Source organism: Thunnus maccoyii, chromosome 22, assembly GCF_910596095.1.
Source record: "Thunnus maccoyii chromosome 22, fThuMac1.1, whole genome shotgun sequence".
NCBI classification, from domain to species: domain Eukaryota; kingdom Metazoa; phylum Chordata; class Actinopteri; order Scombriformes; family Scombridae; genus Thunnus; species Thunnus maccoyii.
Window position 1 is genome coordinate 15,022,806 of NC_056554.1, and position 21,665 is coordinate 15,044,470.

At 39.4% G+C, this 21,665-nt stretch overlaps 2 protein-coding genes across 3 annotated transcripts; one reads left to right on the forward strand and one right to left on the reverse strand.

The window, feature by feature from the left end:
* Positions 1-1,987: 1,987 nt before the first annotated feature.
* Positions 1,988-14,250, forward strand: slc7a7 (solute carrier family 7 member 7). Of its 2 annotated transcripts, XM_042400513.1 has the most exons (11): positions 1,988-2,274; positions 2,839-2,888; positions 4,135-4,787; positions 8,840-8,965; positions 9,062-9,206; positions 10,924-11,047; positions 11,138-11,241; positions 11,378-11,474; positions 11,587-11,736; positions 11,826-12,009; positions 13,435-14,250. In XM_042400513.1, exons 3-11 carry the CDS (start codon positions 4,295-4,297, stop codon positions 13,506-13,508), a joined length of 1,497 nt encoding a protein of 498 aa, XP_042256447.1. In that variant the 5' UTR covers positions 1,988-2,274; positions 2,839-2,888; positions 4,135-4,294; the 3' UTR covers positions 13,509-14,250. The 2 variants fall into 2 exon arrangements, with proteins under 2 accessions (XP_042256447.1, XP_042256448.1); XM_042400514.1 differs by lacking the exon at positions 2,839-2,888.
* Positions 14,251-14,361: 111 nt separating this feature from the next.
* oxa1l (OXA1L mitochondrial inner membrane protein) lies at positions 14,362-21,434 on the reverse strand. The gene is made up of 10 exons (XM_042400515.1): positions 21,284-21,434; positions 20,017-20,151; positions 18,438-18,720; positions 18,132-18,275; positions 17,940-18,025; positions 17,454-17,618; positions 16,546-16,650; positions 16,245-16,407; positions 16,042-16,122; positions 14,362-14,641 (listed from the first exon to the last, which is right to left on the reverse strand). The coding sequence occupies exons 1-10, from the start codon at positions 21,392-21,394 to the stop codon at positions 14,520-14,522; spliced, it is 1,395 nt and encodes a 464-aa protein (XP_042256449.1). The 5' UTR covers positions 21,395-21,434; the 3' UTR covers positions 14,362-14,519.
* Between the last annotated feature and the right edge of the window lie 231 nt (positions 21,435-21,665).

Sequence of the window (21,665 nt, forward strand, 5' to 3'; positions counted from 1 at the left end):
CGGTTGAAGTAATAATTCAACTTTATTGGTCCCTGAGGGGCAGTTGGTTTTGCAGCATAAAATGCAACATCAAATAAATTAGTAAGAGTAACACAGACTCAGCAGCACCGCATCAATTAACAAGCATAATCATCGGAACAGCAATAATAATACTAACAGTGAAGACTATCCTGTCAACCCGCTACATAAAGTATGACCAACATAGCATAACAATCAAAATACATGAACAAATTTGTCCGGTGGCAACATCATTCTACAAGTAGACGTTCATACTCCTGATGTGCAAGTTACCTCCCTTTCTGAGAGTTGAGGAGCGTAACGGCTGTGGGGATGAATGAGTGTTTGTATCTGTTTGTCTTGACTGAGAGGAATCTGAAGCGGGTGCCAGAGGGCAGGGATTGAAAGTCCTGATGAAGAGGGTGAGTGCAGTCAGACAGGATGGAATTTGCCCTCTTCACCACCTGACTGTTATACACAACAGGCAGTCTACTCTGCTGGACACCTGTAATCTTGCTGCTTGCATTCACGAGTGTAGCCAGTGCATTCTTGGATTTGATATGTAGACTGCCATACCAGCAGATGAGGGAAAATGATTAAACTTGGCGAGTTTCTGTGGGCAGAAAAGCCGCTATTGACCTCTACTGCAAACCATTTCAGTGTTACATTCAAAAGTGTTATCAATGATTAAAGAGGGTACAGGTATTCATAGCTCACAAACGATTCCACCTCTTGACCCTCAATGATGGTGTTTTGAGTGGTAGGAGGACAGCATCTGAAGTCTATGCACGGCTTTATCTTTGATACACTGAGTTAGAGGACTTTTTGCACAAGTTTAAAAAATAATCAACCACAGGACCATGACTTGATTCATCATCATGGAAGAGACTGATTATAACTGAGTCATCTGCAAAGTTCAAGATAATATCAGTGTAGTAACAAAAAGAGGGACTTTGGCACTAAAAAGAGTGTAATGCTGAGAGATACCTACTTGATTTGACTCATTTGGACGGCTGAAGCTTCGTATCAGCTTCAGATAACGTTAAATACATTTTTGCACAGTAGGAAGCTTGTGGATTTTGGCCGCCATCCCTTACATTGTAAGTGAATTATGAAGGGATCTTGTATGAGCAGGAGGAATGATTACAGGGAAGAAAACCTCTTTCAGTGCTCATTTGGGCTCCTGACTGTTGTTTTAAGACAGACTTGAAAAATTGTGAACCTGTCCTTTAAATAAAAGTACACAGCCTGTGAGGAAAATGAACTTAATGTATCAAAAATATACTCCTAATTCAGAAAAATTGCCCCTGCAAGAGATATAATATTACCCTATAAAAACATTAGATTATTATTACTGCACGGTGGATTATTTTATTGTACTTGACCGAAGTGAAAGTAATTCTAACCACTTTCCTTTTTTTTTTTTTTTTTTTTTTTACTGTTTTATAGTTAAATCTATAAAAAAATATCATATTTTCATGTAACATTTTAATCCTAAAAGTAGCTAAAGCTGTCATATACATATATATACATACATATACATACTGTATGGAGTAAAATGTACAATATTTCCCTCTAAAATGTAGTAGAGTAGAAGTTTAAAGCTGCAGGAAATGTAAATACTCAACTACATACTTGAGTAAATATATAAAAATAAAAAATAGTTAGATTCAACTACTGTTAAATAGACCCTAATGAAAAATAAATATATAGACTTACAGTGTATATGTGCTTCTTATTTTTATTACAATAAAGTGACTCTAGTTGTATTTGCATGATAATATTCATAATCACATTGCTCTGCTGTTCTTTTCTCTGTAACATTTATCAAGCGCGCTTGATGTGCGCGATAATTAAATTAAACTCACTCAGGAGACACAATGCGAGGCAATTAAGACCCCCCCCCCCCCACACACACCACCCCTCCTCCTCCTCCTCCTCCTCCTCCTCCCCTCGTCTTACCCGTTTCCTTGGTAGTAAAGCTATAGAAACCAGAAGTGCATAAAAGCCACAAGTGCATCAGCTGAGGAGCGCAGAGTCAAAAACGAGAGGAAACAGGACGTACTGTGCTGGGGCTTCATTGCACCGGCAGAAAAACACAGAAAAATGAGACATGAGGCGATTTGGTGAGGAAAGATAACGCATTTGAAGCCGTACATTTTTTGTGATCAGTGAAGTGATCAAGATTTGCTGCTGCTTACTGCTGCTGCTGCTGCTGCGCGTTTTTCGACACCAGGAAGGAGACCCAAAACGGAGCTTGAAACGCGTCTGGAGAAGGTGAGTCCCCCCCCCCAAAAGAATAGCTGCTTGTACTTCACTGTCTTTACTCAACAAGGCTTCTCCAGTGATACAAGATAGTTACAGACTCGTTTAAAACACTGGCTGAGGTCTATTTATCATTTATTAACTTATAGTGCCTTTCCCTGTTGACTTTAAGCACTGTGTGCACAACTGCATCCTTAAGTGTGTTAGATTTAGCTCATTTATCAGTTAAAATAAGGAAAAAGTGATAAATCAGAATAAGTATTTTAAAGGTTTGGTAGAAGATGATATCTTAATGGCATCTTTCAAATCTAATTCAAAGAATTCTTCAAGATAAAAAAAGGTGATTATTGCTTTATTAATCTCTGATAAGGAACTGTATAACCTCACTATACGCCTCCAGTGGAGAGGATTTTCACGGTCCAGGATGTAACCTTGAGTAACTCATGAAGGACTATACTTATCAGCAGCTTTTGGACCTTGCACTCTCTTTCTGTACGAGTCTCGCCTCCTCAGTGTCTCCGGCACGCGTTTGATCTCACGTAGAGACACTCAATCTACTGTCCTTCTCCTTTGCAGTCACTCCTTCCTGAACCCACGTGCTGCTGATCTGCTGCCGCTGCCACAAGGTATCTGAACTTTTTTCAAGTCTCCTCAAAGGCTTCACACTCACATCTTTTGCTTCTAATCTGCATTTTCAATACCTGGTTGATCACACGGTAAAGTAGGTCCTTGCACGTGTTGATTGAGTTATCTCACTTCCTTTCTCAGCCTGTATCACTCATGCAGTGTCCTCTGTCTATTATCTTGGGATCAATTGTTGTTTCGATCTCTGCCAGTCTCCCTGAGGTCTTTTTGTGTTTCTAAGCTACATTTCATCTCAGCATGAGTCACTGTTCTTGGTTGTTTGATCAATCTCTGCTCGTGAAAAAATGCTTAAGCAGCCCAAGAAAGATTTTGGGTGATTTTAAGGTGAAAACATGCCTTTCATAGACGTCTATATGGAGCCGTAACAGCTTTACGATAAAGCTAGAGGGTAGAAAAAGTCGATAAAATGAAATATTTTTTGTATGCTCTTTATGTCTTCTCACCCTTAAATCCCCTAAAAAAAGTTTAAGATGAGAGTCTAAATTTCAATTCAGAAAATCTGCATGTTTTTGTTGAAAATCTTAATATAATGTCACTGCAAAGTTGGCCTTTATTAAGCTCATTCAACACCTCATTAAATGAGTGAGTTTGTTCAGACTGCAGCTAATTGGAGCCCATTAACACAATGACATTTACCTGTTGAAGCCTGTCATGCAGAAAGGTGAATGCTGCCCGACATGTGTCTGACTCATCATCATCTCCATACATGCTGATGATAATGAACTTTGGAAAACATGTGACCAGTCACTGTGCTGACACTCTCAAATTCTGCAAGCTAGTGTGTGTGTGTGTGTGTGTGTGTGTGTGTGTGTGTGTGTGTGTACTAGGTGGAAGGGGTGGGCGGCTAATAATCAAAATGTGTGTGTGTGTCTCAGTCGGTAATTCTTCCTCAGCTAGACGTATGGTTACTAATGAAGAGCCAGTGTTTTCAGGCATGTTTGCTCCTCTCTCTCTCTCTCTGTCAATACACTCAACCTTAAAAGGCCATTTGCTGTGCGGCCTAATGGCTCTCCAATCCGCCAAACTGCCCTCAAATCCAGCAGCGAGCACACCGGTGTGGTATTTTTACATGTTTGTTCCCACTTTAGTGCCTGTGACATATAAATATGTTTTCGTTTGACTAGATTTGGACAAGATGGAAACAACATAGGTATTTATATGTGCTATGACAAATCAGTCTCTATGGTAACAGCATCACTGACATGAGCTTCTGCGTTCCCTCCACAGATGACAGGAGATGATCAAAGATAGCTGAAGGAAAAGTTGAAGTCTTCAGTGTCACGTCAAGGCGAAAAACTATACTTTTGTGACTGAAATCTCATTCAGAAAACAGTTTCTCAGTTTTTAAAAAATTAATATATAGTAAATAGCTACAAAAACACGAACAATGGCGTCCTACAGCTCTGCCCCAACACAAGAGGTATCAAATGGCGGCCCCCCATCTGTGAAGTCTGAAGGCTCTGATGGGTCCATGAAGCTGAAGAAGGAGATCTCCCTCCTGAACGGGGTGTGCCTGATCGTGGGCAACATGATCGGCTCTGGGATCTTCGTCTCACCCAAGGGCGTCCTCATCCACAGCGCCTCCTATGGCCTGTCGCTGGTGGTGTGGACCGTCGGCGGGATCTTCTCCGTGTTCGGGGCCCTTTGCTACGCCGAGCTGGGGACCACCATCACCAAGTCGGGCGCCTCCTACGCCTACATCCTGGAGGCGTTCGGGGGTTTCCTGGCCTTCATCCGCCTGTGGACATCGCTGCTGATCATCGAGCCGACCAGCCAGGCCATCATAGCCATCACGTTCTCCAACTACATGGTGCAGCCCATCTTCCCCACCTGTATCGCTCCATACTTGGCCAACAGGCTGCTGGCAGCTGCTTGTATATGTAAGTAGCCTACAAATCTGGAGTGTGTGCGACTGTGTGTCTATTGCTTGTGTGTGACACAGACAGAATGACAGATGAGTCAGTGTAAGTGGTGAAATATGAGTCAACGAAGTTATAGCAGCATTCAATTTCACATTTGAAATGAAGCATGTGACTTGTGGTTTATAGACAGGAGAACTGAAAAATGGTGACAACACAGCTGCTGTCAGCAGAAGAACACACTCACAGCACATGAAAGAGGAACCAAGTGACCCCAAGGCTTCTGCGCCAATTAGGAAGAGTATGGGGAAAAGCCATTTTACTCAATCTCAGAGCACTGATTTAGAAATCCTGGCGTGGCGTCTTGCACATGAGGAGTCAAGTCACAGGGTTTTTGTTCTGGGAAACGGCAAGAAACTCTTCATAAATGTAGACATAGCCTTTCTGATGGATGCAGCCCAGATTGCTGAGGTAACTAGAACACAATGGCGCACAGAAAGAGTAAAGCCGACAAACTGAATTAATCAAACTAACAAGAAATTCACAAAACTGCTCGCTAAGCAACTGAGAGCAACTCTGGAGGCAATGAAATACCAACACTCTGGCAACCGCACAGTGAGACAAAAAGCCAAAGACGGACAGAGAGCTTATGTAGGCAGTAGTTCACAGATAAGCGCAAATATTAAAGATAAAAACTACACATAATGTGCTGGGGCGCAATAAATATTACTCATTCATCCGCCCACTCACCTGAACATACACTCACATAGCCTACACACTCCCGCCACGCACCGATAAGCAGCGCTCAGAGGAGGGCTTAGAGTGCTGATAGCCGTGAGGTAAAGTCCTTATTGCAGTGAGACTCTGACCTGAGCAGCTTCTGACAGCTCAGCACAGGAGTCAAGCTTTAAACCAAATTAAACATGCTTCCTGTTAGTGAAAGTCTCATTGACAAACTTTTACTCTTTGAGACTGAGAAATGGTGCGGAAATGATGCGATCAGACAGGTCGGGGCATAGAGGTTGTAGTTCCCCTATGCCCCAATTTAGTCTTATCCTGTTTCTGTTGAGATTAAGGTTTAGGTCATACCATTAATTTAACAGGTTAATTCTTATATCCTACTTCTTAATTAGTTCAAGGCAGATCTTCAGACTATTACATGCTAGCTTTAACAGAAGTTGTTCCAAATATATGGAAGCTCATTTATGCCAAGTAAAAAAAAAAAAAAAAACAGTTAGTGATTAAAAACAAAAACTAAAAAAAAAAAACAAAGTTAAAAATATAAGATAGTTTTAATTTACTAAGTTAATATTACAACTTACTGAGTTTTAGAGAATTAGATACTGAATCGAAATTTTGAATTCCTGAGTAAAATGAGTAAAAAGTTTTTTTTTTAAATTTACTTACTATCTCATAATTTTGACTCAGTAAGTCAAAAACTCAACTTAGCATCTCAGACTTTTGAATACTGGGTAGAAATTAGAATCTCATAATTATTGACTTTGTAAGTAAAACAACTATTAAAAATTTAAGAAATACTTTACATTTTTATCAGGCCAATATTTTTATGGATTTTTTTTTTCTTTTATTGGCGGAAATGAGGAAAATGTACTACGTGGAAATTTCACATGAATGCCTTTGTGGTTTAAGATGACACCTTTAATGTCACATTAGTTACACCTTTAACCACAAATTTGGAAACTTTCACTGACTTTCCCATTTCCAAAATGACAGAAAATCTAAATTTGTATCCATTAGACGTAAGAAAACATCTTTGCTTCAGAGAAAAAAAAACATAATTAACCATTTCAATTAAGAAGGAGCCAAATCTACATCAACATTTCAAAGAGCTCCGCAGTTGTCAATAACTTATTTTCCAATAAAATAACATGGAAATTTAATGCATTTTAGCTGCTTACATCCAGAGTCTGGATGTTCCACCAGCACATGAGTTCACAGTTTGCGAACAAATGAATGAGTTTTTCAAGATCTCCATTTCATCTCACATCTGGACCACATTTGACCTCCACTACCAGTCAAGCCATCCTCCTACACCCGATCTCACACCTCCCACCCTTCTAACCTTCCACTGTCAATACACCACGCCTCTACTTCTGTGTGGCAAAGTCTCCCTCGCCTCTGTCTAAAGCGTTGTGTTTTGTTGTGTTTGACTGGGCCTCGTGCTGATAATGGACTTGTTATGATCCTCTACCTGTCAATGTGGTGGAAGATGATAGTGTTATGATTCATCACTGAAGCCTCCTCTTACTGCGGCCTGAGTGGGAGGCCTTTCGATGGTCAGCGTGGAGGAGAAGGACAGTGATGTAATCCTGTTTTGGTGTCTTCTTTAAACGTCTGGCTGATGTGGAGGTTAGCGAGAGGTGATAAGAACTTGACGCAACGGTAGATAAAATATGTGCACTCAGCTGGTTTGCAGCTGAACTTGTTAAATCAGTGCTTACAAGACTTGTAGAGTCTGGAGAAATATTTAAATAACGACTATGAAACAAGAATCTCTTAAAATACCATTAATTGCTCCTTAATTTACCCCTGAAAACATACCAAACCCCTTTAATTGTTCAGTATGACTGTCAGAGATCCTTTTGAATTGAAAAGGCAAACCCAAACCCCTCTAAACACCTTAATTTGAGAAGCCCTTAAAGGTGCAATACACGACATTCAGCCCCACTAGATGTAAGCAAACAACTATTTGCTATGTAAAGATATAGTGAAGTAATGGCGTACTGAGCAGAGAAAGAAGTCACACTCCCTCTGTGTGTGTTGTAATCTGAGCCTCTCTGTTCTTTGTCTAGGTAGCTGGTCCGGCTTGTGTACATATTAGTGCATGTGGGTCCCTCTGTGTCCTCCCCACGTCCATTTCCAACATGGCAGCCATGTCACAAAGTTTCTCATATCACAGCTAAACAGTACAGTAAAATATGAAAACATTGAGGTGAGAAATAGGTTGATCTGAGTTTTGTGAGCTGCACATTTGTTTTGGTCTGAGATGCTGGTGTTCTAGTATGACATCTAGTGGGGTTGAATGTCATATATTTCACCTTTAATTTACAAATTAGGTATTATTCAAGGGCTACATAATCCCTTATTTATTAATTTGAGGAGTAATTAAGGGGTTCTTAAAGCAAAAACTAAACTCCTTAAAACACTCTAATTTGAAAACTCCCTTGATTTACACATACATTTTCTGTATACTTAATTTTCACCGTAATTTGAAAATCCGGGCGCTTTAAGGTATAACTTAGGGGTGGTTTACATGGTTTTTGGTCAATTTTAAGTTTTTAAAAATTCCATTTCCTGTTAAAAATACCTTTTAATTTTAATCCAGTAATTATCCCCTCAAAATCCAATTAAAAACACATTTGTGAACAAAAGAATAGTGCAATAAAAAAACACTTTTTAGAGCAGGAAATTAGAGTAATTTTGAGTTGTTGTTGCTTCTTAGGCAATTGACCACTGCTGGGACACAGGAGGATTCAAAATGAGCAGACATCCTGCACTTTACTATCTTAATGTTTAGAAACTGGAGGAATCATGTGCTGATAAGAGCCCAGAGAGAGATAAGTCTCAGAAAGAAAGAAGCATGAAAACATGTTTTCCAAAAACATCGATACTGCTTCAAGTGAAACTAGGGCAGTAAAGGAAAAATGAAGCAGCTGAGAAGAGTAAATGCTGAAAAATCAGAGAAAAGATCTAATTTCACAAAAGCTTTTATATTTTCTCTCATCTCTATGGCTGTACCTGTGGGCCCTTGTGTTTGTGTGTGTGTGTGTGTGTGTGTGTGTGTGTGTGTGTGTGTGTGTGCGTGTGTGAGTTTGTATGTGCTGCACTCAGCTGTTTCCTCGTCTGAAAAACAACACGGCAGTCTGCTTGAGTCAGCAGCACCGTTTCCTTAAACCTGGCAAACTCACACGGAAACAAGCGCTGAGTTTACAGAGCAAATGTCACCATTGAGACCGTTGAAGGATTTCAAGAAATCCGTTTGGATGTGTGTATCAGTAATACGTGCATGTTTATAGAGTGTTTATGAACTTACTGTGGTTATTTCCCCTCAGGTTTGCTGACCTTTGTGAACTGTGCCTATGTGAAGTATGGCACCAGGGTCCAGGACTTCTTCACCTACGCCAAAGTCATTGCTCTCATTGCGGTCATCATCACTGGGCTGGTGAAGCTCGGACAAGGTCTTTTATCTTACATTCAGAATATTAACCCAAATACTGTAACAATCATGAAATTATATTCCATTACTTACCATTTCCCTTTGTGTTGTGTTTCAGGTTACACACAGAACTTCGAGGGCATGTTCGAAGGCTCATCCCAGGACCCCGGAGGCATCGCTCTGGCTCTGTACTCGGCTCTGTTCTCCTACTCTGGATGGGACACCCTCAACTTTGTCACAGAGGAGATCAAGAACCCAGAGAGGTGAGGAGGGCGGGCAGGAGGGTGATAAAGATGATACACTTGTCGGATGATGGCATTTGATTGTGACCAGTTCAGCATTTTCTACTTCCAATCAGGTTTTGAAATACATTTCAGCGATAATTCACTTTGGTAGAACATTTATTATTATTTACCATCACTTAATACAAGCAAAATATGTTCATCCTTATTGTGGATGTACATGTTTTTGTCAACATTGAGAGCTGGAAGAGACTCCTGAAAAATGGTAAAAAAAAACCAAAACATTAAGCAACTTTGTTTTTATTTAATTCTTTTACTATTTTTTACTATGTTTCAATATACTTGTTTCCTAAATCCATGGTGCATTTACATCTATCACAGTGTTTCAGGGCAGAATCTTAAATAAGAGCTCCTCCTCTCTTCATCTACCTCTCCTAGACAGACACATAGATTAATTAATTATGTCATGATTTTAAATGAAACTTATTGCTAACACTGTGTTACCATTTTGAACATTATCTGATGCCACTAATGAATTGAAGATTGTGTATTTCGTACACTTACATTTTGTCCACACATTTATGAATTTGTTCTCATTTTCAAAGAAAAAAAATCTATCATCAGTCTAAAGGTGGAGACACAAATATCATCCAGATTTGTCTTGGACACAAACTAAAGTTAGGAGAGTGTTTGGTAACGCTTTATTTTACACGTCCCTGAATTTTATACTAATTTCCCAGAAATTTGCAGGTATTTAACGATCCATTTTTCGGACATTTTGCAAAAATTATTAGAAAATTTGAAAAAAAAGTGCCCACTCATTATACAGTATTTGTATGTAATTGTTAATTTGCAAAACCCGTTAAAAAAATTAGACTCTTATCAATTCTTCATCAGACAGAAAAAAAGTATTTTTCAGTGTGTAGTTTTGTCTTTGCGTATTAGATTGTTTCTTAAAAACACTTCTAGCAACAATTAAGATAACACTTCACAGATTTCTTACTTTTTCACTTATTTCCAAGACGTATTTTCAAAACTTCCTAAAAGTAGCTGCTGTTTAACTGATAAATGACATTTCTTTGAAAGAGTTATGTAATTTTGTAGAATATGAGAAAAGTATTAGATAAACAATTATTCAGAAAATTTCCAGGTAATTAGTATAAAAAGAACCTGTAAAATAAAGTGTTACTGAGTTTTTATTCGCATATTTTTACTATATCTAACAGAGGTTAATCAATGACCTCAAATTTACCAGAATAATTAGATTATTGTTGAACCAAAGAAAATTCTTTCTGTCCTGAGTTAAAAAAGAAGGTAAATTAGCTTTTTTTCTTTCTGAAATAAATGTCAGCCAGTAAGGAGCAAATTGCTGAGTAGTGAACAATATGTGACAGACAAAATAAAGAGTGGGTGAAACAATAGGTGTGAAAGAGTTTGTGATGATGTTTTTAAAGGAAACCGCATTGAAACCACAAATGTGTGCTTGAAATTTATTGCTGTGATTCACACTTCCAAACGCTGATCAAATGAAGCAAGGCTACACATGTGATCGGATCTCAAGCCTCTCCCCGAGTTCCCAGGCAGATTAAGTGATAAACACCCCAACCTTATCCCAATCCTCATCCTTCCCTCACCCATAGGGTCGATTGGCTCTTGTCCCGCCGACTCATGAGGAACCCTGAATCTACGTCTCATCTCTCTTTTGCTTCCCTCTGCTGTTTATTTGTGTTAATTACAGGAATCTGCCACTGGCCATCGCTATTTCCATGCCCATAGTGACAGTAATCTACATTTTGACCAACGTGGCGTACTACACCATCCTTCCCATGAATGCAATCTTAGACAGTGATGCTGTAGCAGTGGTAAGTGTCTATAATCCACAATAAATCATCTTATTTAAGCTTTGTATTCGTCATCCTTTTGTTAAAGACTCTTCTGTCTTCTCTCTCCAGACGTTTGCAGACCAGGTGTTCGGAGTGATGAACTGGACTATTCCCTTAGCTGTGGCTCTGTCCTGTTTCGGAGGGCTAAACGCCTCCATCCTGGCGTCCTCCAGGTGAGTGATTCTGCACTTTTAGGAAACGTTTTGCGCCGTCATTTCATCCGTGTGTTATCAGAACCCCACTCATTGTCACTTGTGTCCGTCGGCGTCACTCATCACCACTCTGATCCACATTTTTGTGTCTCAAAAGGCTGTTCTTCGTGGGCTCCAGAGAGGGCCACCTGCCCGACTACCTGTGCATGATCCATGTCACCCGCTACACCCCCGTCCCCGCTCTGCTCTTCAACGTCAGTCTGCCTTCATCGTCTGTTTTATCTGTTTTATTTAAAGTGTTGTATCTTTGCAAAAAAAACCCTACATCCTCACATTTCTCAATCTGACTTGCTTTATACTCTGCAGGGGCTCATGGCTCTCATTTACCTGTGCGTAGAGGACGTCTTCAGGCTGATCAACTACTACAGCTTCAGCTACTGGTTCTTTGTGGGTCTGTCCATTTTGGGACAACTGTATCTGCGCTGGAAGCAGCCGGACAGGAAGAGACCACTGAAGGTAGCTCACTCATCTAAAGTACAGCGCTTTATTTCATCAACAATTCAAGGCCACAATGTCTAATCTTTCCCTCTCTCGTCCTCCCTCAGCTCAGTCTGTTCTACCCCATCGTTTTCTGTTTGCTCACTGTCTTCCTGGTGGTGGTGCCGCTCTACAGTGACACCATCAACTCCCTCATTGGCATTGGTATCGCCCTGTCAGGAGTGCCCGTTTACTTCCTTTGCTGCTACACTCCGGCCCATAAGAGGCCGCTGCTGCTACGGAAGATGATTGGTAAGAAAGCCGCAGGATTCTCTCATTGTTTTCATATTTGAAAAATTGTCCGTTTGTTTTTAAAGCAGGGGTCTCAAAGTCAAATTACCTGGTGGTAAATGACTGGGTTGCTCTCGTTGTTCTAGGGACGTCCTTAGACACTTTTTTTAACAATAATAATAACAACAACATGCACCACAAAGCTGAGTTTCTCACCTCTCCCTCATACCGAACGTAATGCTCCACATGTTTAATAGAGTAATGCTGCTTGAGATCGTATAGAGTTGGAGTTTGCAGATGTTTGAGGTGCATCGTGGCAAATCAGACTGCTGTTGGTCATAGTTAAAGTGTTTATGTCGACAAGTAACGCATGTCGGTGCACATTCTTAAATCTTAAATGTGAAATAATGATGAAATACATTTTTATGCTCCAGTTTTGCAGCTTTGCTAGTAAATGAAATCTTTACTGTAAAAAAAAAAAGACAAGAAATGAAAAGAAATAAAAATAACAATGGGAGTTAAAAAAACAGGGGTTCAAGTAGTTTGAATCCATTTGTATCATTCAGCATTAACTGCATTTACTTAAATGCAGGCTGGATGAAATACAAGAAATTGTATTTATTTTAACCTTTCAAAGGAAACTTTTTTTTTTTTTTTTAATTTTATTTCTTAGTTTCTTTGGGCAAAAATAATAACAAAAACGTTTTTTTTGTTTTTTTTTAACTGAATGCTTTTTTTTTAAATATGAGCCTCAACCAAATGGTAGAGACGTCCACTTACATTAAAAGTAAACTCAATCTGCATGATTTAATGTACTTTTAGTATCTTTTATTTCACTTTAAGGGAGAAAAAATGTCATTCATGTAAATACTAATACTACTAATACTAATTTAGTTGAAATACCATTAGATTTTGTAGATTTTGTGTTCCAGGCAATATGACGTTTTTAATTAAAAAATTAAAATGTTAGCAATAAATTACCTTAACATAAATGGACATTTCTACCAACTGGTGTAGCATGATTTGAAGAATTATTACAAAGTTATCAGACTTTTTGGATATTAATTTACAATATACTGTTAGCTGTTTAAAGCTAAACTGATTAAATAATTAGAGAAGGCTCATTCAGGTTAAGTACAATAGAAAGAAGAAAGTCCGCACACTGTAGCTCCCTTTTTCACAAAGTGTGGATGTCCCATTAAATTGCATTTGAAGAAAAAGGGAGCTACAGTGTGCAGACTTTCTTCTTTCTTTGGACCAGCACCTGTTGTGGTTGAAGTTTTTTGGATGTGCGTGTCTACCATACACTCTTCACTCATGTTAAGTAAAACTAAATTTTAAAACCAGATATCACGGCTCAAAAGTTGCCCATTAAAGTTTTAAAAATTCAAATTGGACCCAGGACTGAACTGTTGATTTATCTTCTCCTGTTTCTTCCTCTTTCAGCTAAATCTGGCATACTCATTCAGAAGGTGTGCTTCTCCGTTCTGACTGAAATGGACATTGACAAGGAAGAGTAGAGACATTTTGGTTTTAATACCTTGCCAGAGACTGACGACGCACAAACACACACAGAGGCTCAACCTGAACTCATCCTGGCCAGTCAACTACTACTGTTAGGCCTTGATGGACTAACATTGGGCTTGAGCTGGACGCAGCTCTCTGACCTGTCAATCATCACCCCGGCGATAATGTTAACGAATGCATGCATGATGGCGCCCGGGTGCTTGTTGGCAAGATTTCATTCAAGCTGACTGCGACTTCAGAGAGACCATTTTTAATGCACTCCTGAAAAAAATCAACTACACCTGTTTTGTTTTGTTTTTTTTAGCACAGAACTGAAAGTTTTAGTAGAAAATTATTTAATTGATATGTCATGTATGACATCATATAACCCGAGAGATATCTTTTTGATTTTACTGGAAGGTTACAGATTATTATTATTATGGTTAAATTAAGTGGACAGGAGAACATTTTGAAACTAAAAGCACTGCAGACCATAGAAACAGCCTTGGTGATATTATTATTTGCACAAAGTAAAACAAACAATAAAAGATTTAAATATGTAAATCCACATTCATTCATGTGGAGAAAAAGTTCATAAAAGTTTTGTACTTTCAGGTGCAAAGTCTAGTGAAACAAAGGGCTATTTTTACTCAAATTAACTCATTTTGTCTTCAGTGTCTCTCACACACAGGCTGTTAAATGTAGAAGAGTATGAGACAGTTGAACTGCAAACATGTATTTATAATAAAATTACTTGTTGACAACATAAATGTCTTATTTCTTTCATTTTGCTACAAGGACATTACTGGTTGAGTGTATTAATATGTTGTGTAGTGAAATATAATGACAATACATGCACCAAAGTGGTTGTTTTGAGGCAGATTTTACATTTTAATTAGAATAACACATACACAATGACAACTCTTACCCACCCTGTCATCTTTTCCCTCCTTCTCCTGCATCTATAAATATGTACATAATTCATGATACTCTCAAACACTCAGCCACTCTGATTTATCTCTGATTTATCCAATAGTGTCCTTCCATGGCCTCGCTTTGCCAACGGCTGTCTTGTCTTTAGCTGATGCGGCGCCTATGGGAGGCGTCTGCTGGAGAGGATTGTGGGTAAAAGTCTGCCTCAGTGGACCTGCAGAGAGAGAAGGACTTTTAGAAATGAAAGAAACTTGCTGCAGTATTCGTTGTAAACGGTCTCAGGCGTCGAACGCTTGGCAGCAGCCAGACAATCGTGCTGACGGCTCCATCTAGTTGTCAGGATGTGGAAGTACATTTGACAAAACACTTGATTAGTGTGGCTTCAAACCTGAAGAGTGAGCTTTTGTGGCTCTTTGGTGATAACATTGGCCTGTTTTGTGAAAATGTTAAAGGGTATTAAAGTGGCACACAACAGGCAAAAAATAAATAAAAAAATTGTGACCTCATAAATTGCTTTTGTTACAGCAACAGCATCTGTAAACCTAAAATGTCCTCAATAAATGTCTGTTTTCAGATGTAAACACACGGAAAATGACACAAAAAGTGTGATTGATGTGGGGCTGCAACTAACAAATATTTTGATTTCTTGACCAATTATGTTCTTTCTTAATCATTTGGTCTATAAAAAGGCAGCAAACACAACAAAATACATATTATTGTTCCTACAGCTGATGTTTACTTTATACCAAGAAAATTAAAAAAAATATAAGAAGCTGGAACAAGTATATTTTTGCCAAACAAACAATGATCAAAATAGTTGCCAATTAACATTCTGTTGATTAATTTATCGATGTATTGACTAACTGTTTAAATACTAGTACAATAAACACAAAAAACACTCGTTAAGATGCTGTAAATTCAGCAAAAATTCACTCTGGAAAGTCTGTAAGGTTTCAGACTTGGTAAAAGTTTACATGCAAAACTCGAAATACTCATATGAGAGCCGTTTATCACCTGCTGATTTTGCTGTGAAACAAACTTTATGGCCTTGTTGATTCAACTGCGGCACAACTTGAAGTCTGCAAATCTGCAGGGCTGAATACATATAGTAGCTGTACCAGAATTTTAAGTGTGTACCTGTTCCCTAAACTGCAGTCAGTAACATTTTATTATTAGGTGGGTCGTCTGGTTGTTAGTTGAAAAACTTGTATTTTCATACAGAAGGTAATAAATGACGGTGATAATTTTTTACACTATTTTCTAGCTCTCAGTCTTGTGTAAAAGTTTCGACAGTAAAGGCAAGAAAACATCCGCAATCCCCATTAATACTCTTCTCTTTTTGCTACAATTATCTTTTTATTATTCAAGTGTCATTGCTGCTATATCTGACTATGGCCACAAGGGGGAGCACCTCCTCTATTTGTATACTAGTACAAATAATGTACAAAATTAGGACATTGTATTGGAGAGATATTTTATTTTCCTATATATTTTTACCCATCCTATATTCTCATTTAGAAACAACTCCAGCCAGCTCTTTGTTCTGATGTCACAAATTGTAAAATCAAGCCAAACCAAGATATGGAGAGAGGATCTGCGTATGTTGGGACTGACCTTTGGCAGCGAGGTCCAGATGGTTCTTGATCCTTCGTTCCCTCTCTTCCAGCTGCTGGGCCAGCTGAGCATTCTTCCAGCCTGGAAACACAACCAGAGAAATAATCAGTGCTGCAATTTTTCTGATTTATTTTTCAGTGAATCAAACAATGAATAGATGAAATGTCTTAATCTATCAGATTTAAGTAGTTTAAAACACCAACCCTTCTTCATGCTTTCAATTAAGCCTTCATTTGGAGGCAGCGCGGACTCCGGGTGTTTGATCCTATCTGGGATCCTCAGTTTCTGTCTGATGAAGGGGTGTCTGAGCAGAGCGACTTGACCCAAGGAGAAGCAGTTGGAGGTCAACCAGTATGTAAAAACAGCCTGAGGTTTGTTTGAGGAGAAACAGACTTTAGACACTGAATGCGGCAAAGAGTTTAAAATGTTTAAACTGTATTTCCTGGTACTACCTGCTTATATGTAAGATGAGGGAGAAAAGAGTAGAGTGAGAGGCAGACTCACTGTGGGGAAGTTAATGGTGAGAGGGAGGATGATGAAGGGCATGATCCTGAACACAGTCTTCATGGCTTTCAGATTGGGGTTGTCAACACCAGACTCTGCACCCAGCTGGAGGCAACAAATGTGAAGATTATTAAGGTGACAGTCAGTCCAATGATAGTCCTAATATTCTAATAATTAAGTGCTTGTGCTGATTGGTTATTCTGTCTGGCTTGATAATAACAGGAAGGAGACTGTTTTTGGCATAAGAGCACTGAAAAAACTACACATCAACAGGGTTCATATTAACATATTGGCCCGAATATAAGACGACCCCCTGTTCTCTCCTTTTCCAACGCCTGTTTTTGGGAAAAAGATTTTTTTCAGATATAACACACAGCTTGTCTATCAGTAACACTCTTGGAAGCGGTCAAGTTAGCATATTTCAGATTGTCTGTTTGACCTCTTCATCATCTGTGACAGCAGTAATTCTTGGCAGCTTTAAAGGACAGTTCGGACCCTGGTACGTTTCTGCAGTCAAGACGTTGGAAGACGCTTTTGACTTGTTTTCACTTGCCATGAATTTATTTCCTCTGTGGCAGAAAAAACACATCAAACGAGCCTTCAGAAACACCTGTTAGTTAAACTGAGCTAATGAAACACTTTTAGCGCCGACAGATGCACCACAAATGGACTTGAATATGCTCGTTAGCCTAGCGACATTAAAACTCCAAATCACCTATAATGCAGCACTCTCTGTAGGAGCTGCTGTTACACCAGTACGCTCTCTTGTGAACATGTAATATAAGAAGAACCTCACTTTTTCAAATGTAATTTCCAGAATACATCATCCTATATTCAGGCCAATGCGGTATTTTACAGTTACAATGTCCCGTTTATCTGTCTGACAAGTTGAGTAAAAGCTGGCTCACCTCCAGGATAAAGAACATAGTTCCAGTGACGGCAAAAGGCAGGATGTATAAAGGATCTGCTATCGTCAGATCTGGAAACCAGAGCACGCCACCTGTCTGCATGCTGGGCACCGGCAGGTAGGCCATCTTCCTCAGTGCGATGAAGAAGGAGATGAAGATTGGTGCCTGAGGGGAGACGGACAGATGAGCGAGTCGTCTTCATCATTAACAGATACAATGGCCAAACAGAAAAAAAACCCTACAAATCTTCAACATAGTGTCACAAACTGGCATTAAGTATGAGGTTGGTATGCAAACTTACTTAATAAATCAGATCCTGATCAGTTTTTACCTCCTTATATTGTCTCCATTATTATGATTATTTTATTTCATTCAGGTTTGTCACCACAAAAGGGCAACATATAGAAACAGACATGAAAATGAATCCCGCTTTAATCGGTTAGATGCATACTATGTTTTAAATTTGATTGGAAGAGATAAACTGACCTGCACCAAAGGAACCAGGAAGCCACGGAGAGGATTCACATCATGCTTCTTCTGGAACAAGTTCAGGTCGGAGTAGGCTTTGGCAACTGCAACATGAAAAACAGCAGCTCATTTCTGAAATTGCACACACACACACATCTGTATTGTGACTGAAAAGAGAAACGCAGTGAAGAGACAGAGGAGAAAGTTTACATTCAAATTTGTTTCCACTCTGTTTGGCCTCAGTCATCCTGGTGGTGAGTTTGGTCATCTCGGGCATGACGTTGTTTAGCTTGGCCGCCTCCCTCTGGCCCTTCACTATGACTGGAAACACAGCCATACGAGCGATCACTGTTCCTATACGATGGAGGGAAAGATTTACAGAAACAAAGAGGAACAGAAGAAGAAGATTAGAAGTGAGACAGGAAGTACATCCTTGGATACAGATATAACCTGCCTTCACTACTTTCCCAGAATGCCCGAATGTTGCTTTCTAAGTTTTTCTTGATCTGTGCTTACCGACAACGATGGCTCCCCACCAGGGTAAACCTAGATCCACATGCATGAACTCTAACAAGTTCTGGATCAGTCCCACTGGTGTGTGGGCGGCGAGTCCCAGCTCTGCTAAAGTGGGATCTGTAGCCGCAGCCTGCAGGACCTCCACCGCAGTCGGTGCAGCGTCGGCCGCCTGCTCAATGATTGGCTGCGTTATGACTGGGGTGGGGTCAGCGGGCCCCAAAACTGGAGGAGCAGCAGAGCTGTCCGATACTGGTGCTGCCACGGAAACAGTTTCGACTGGGATCTGAAAATATGAATCCAAATGGAGAAACATGATTCAGGTGAGAATGTCAGCCACCAGTTCAGTGATTGGATGTGCGATGATGGGGGTGGGGTCTGCCGGCAGGGAGACAGGTACCGACTCAATAACTGGAGGTTCATAAGAAGCTGCTATGGATCCAGCCTCAGGTGGGATCTGGCAATATCAGTATCGATTTAGCAGTTATTTGATATGAATTTGACTCTTAGCAGTGATTTAGCGCACCACAAAATCTCCAATTGTGGCCACAATTTGATTCAGTTTACTTTGAACCATTTCAATTCTTCCAAAAAGCAAAATACTTATTTTCAAGACAAAATTTAAGCAATCGTCTTAAGGGTAATATGAAGATATATACTGTGTGTTTGTGTGTGAGGATATAATCCCTTTCATATCTGTGGTTATATTAGTTCATTGTGGGTAATGTTGCAAATCAAAGCTTTATTACATTTTTACATTGTTTTTGCCTTGATTTGTCAGGTATATTTCTCTTCTGGATAATACTAAAACAGGCATTTCCATCCATCTAGTTATTTTATCTGTTTTATATTCTCAATATATTTGACAATACATATTAATATTGAAATATAAAATTACTGTGATAAAGATTTTACTTCATACTAAATGTATTTTTGAGAAAAAATTAAAGTAGGGTTCCCACACCTTCTGAAACATCAAATTCAAGTACTTTCCAGGCCCAATCCCCTCAAATTCAAGGACCCAACACAGAACAGTTTGAGACATGGATCAAAGTTAATAACTGTTACAACACAGAATACCTGGTAGGATTTACAGAAGCTCACAGACTATGTGGTCTCTTTCCTTCTTTAACGCAGCAAAACAATGTTCTATTCTTGAACAAAATATATAAATTCAAGCACTTTCATTGACCCAAGTCTATTTACGTCTACTTTCAAAAACTTTCAAGGCCTTGACTGTTTTTTCAAAATGTCAAACACAGCATTGGAACACGTTGTTACTCCAAAAACTTAAGTTACCAGTAATTTATGATCATATTAGAGATTTATTTACATTAATAATGATTGAAAAAAGGCAGTGAAACAGGCTTATATTTCCAATTCTGGTCATTTTAAAACAAAAAATGCTTTTTGTTTACCTGTAACTCAAATTCTTACAATGTATATTTGAATATAGCGTCATGTACATGATGAAAAAACACAGACAGAGCTTTAATCTAAGCAGCCATAACAGGATAATCTCACTCCTCCGCCAGTCACTGATGCTACTCAGACAACAGTTATCACTTGTGTGCCAACTCACCTGTGAGCTGTTGTGTCTGACTGCCACGGCGTTCACCCACAGCAACTTTCCATGTTGTCTCCGGCCCAGCAGAGTCCTTGTGGTCGGACTGCTGCACTCAAACACTGTGTGCAGGTGGGACCTCTGCAGCAACCGCTGTTTGTAAACCAGAGGGAACGAGCGTCAGGCAGGTGCTCACTTCACACAATAAAATACAACCTGATGACACATGTTGGTGCTGTTGCAGCCATGAAGGAAATCAGAAATACCACTGGAACAATATACAATGCACGTTTTATCATTCATAGCCTACATGCATTGAAATATTTTAGAGCTGAAACAATTAACTGATTAATTGGCTATCAGGAAATTGATCTGCAACTATTTTGATAATCAATCGTTTAAGTCACTGTTTTTTTTTCCAGAAAGGAAAAAAACTAATATTTAAAAGAGTGAAAGCAACAGTAATAAACAAGACTATAAACAACATGAATAGTCTAAAAAATATATGAGTGTATGTATGTAAAGTGCAGTATACATGTCCTACCTATGATATATGAATAAATATCTATATGTGTATAGTATATGTGTATGTGCAAATATATGTGCTTATGTCTGTGTGTGTACCATCAGGTTGGTGTATAGTGCATGTACGCATAAGTGCAATATGAAGGGATCTTCTAATGGCCAGTATGAACCGGAGGAATAATTACAGAAAGATAAACCTATGATGTCAATGTTAATTTGGGCTCCTGACTGTTTTATAACAGGCTTGAAAACAGTGACGTTACTCACATGTATACAGTGACCTCTAGGGGCATTTAGGTGATTTCTACAGGACTCTGTGTTAAACCTGAGGTTAGTTACTTAAGATTTAGACCTGTATAAACATCAGTTAAACAAAGGGCAGAGCAACAGCTGTAATATCTGCACTTTAGGAGAGATTTCTGCGGTAGATGTTGACAAGGCTGGCAGGAGCCCCAGAGATGAAGGGTAAACCTCAATAATGCCATAAAAACACTCCTAATGATCAGCAGCAAGCATTTCGTTACTTTTAACTAAATTATCTATGTTGTCGCTTATGAACCGTGGTGATTAAAACTTAAACAGTGAAATGTGTGTCTCCTGTAGAGGCTGCTGCTGTCAAAGTCACACAGAAGACATGCACATTACTACGCTGTGAGGATGCTAATCGGCTAGCGAGTTAGCCGAGAGAAAGCCGCTGTTTGTGTCTTTGTTTAAAAAGCAGCGGGAAAGTAACAGGCGGTAAATTGTAAGTGAGACCTACGTGGTTCCATGTGTCTGAAAGAGGATGGCTGCCTCGGCTCGGTTTTCCAGTTTGTCTCAGAAAACACCTCGCTAAGCAGCCCGGAGTCACCCCACTCCTGATGGCAGCCATGTTGGCAGGGAATACAACCTGCTACGGAAAGCGCGAAGAGTCAATTCACTCGGCTGTTCTCAGCATGCTTAGCCCGACGTGACGTGTTGTTTGTTTTTGTTTATTGATAGGGCGGTGTAGTGTCATTCTGTTGAAATATAATGGGATTTCTCTCTGCCCCTTCTCCACATTTCTGCCAAAACTCAAACGATTATAAATACTTGTCCACAGTAGCCTATATAATATTGTTAGGCGCCCAAATGAACATTGAAACAGGTTTTTCTTGCCATAA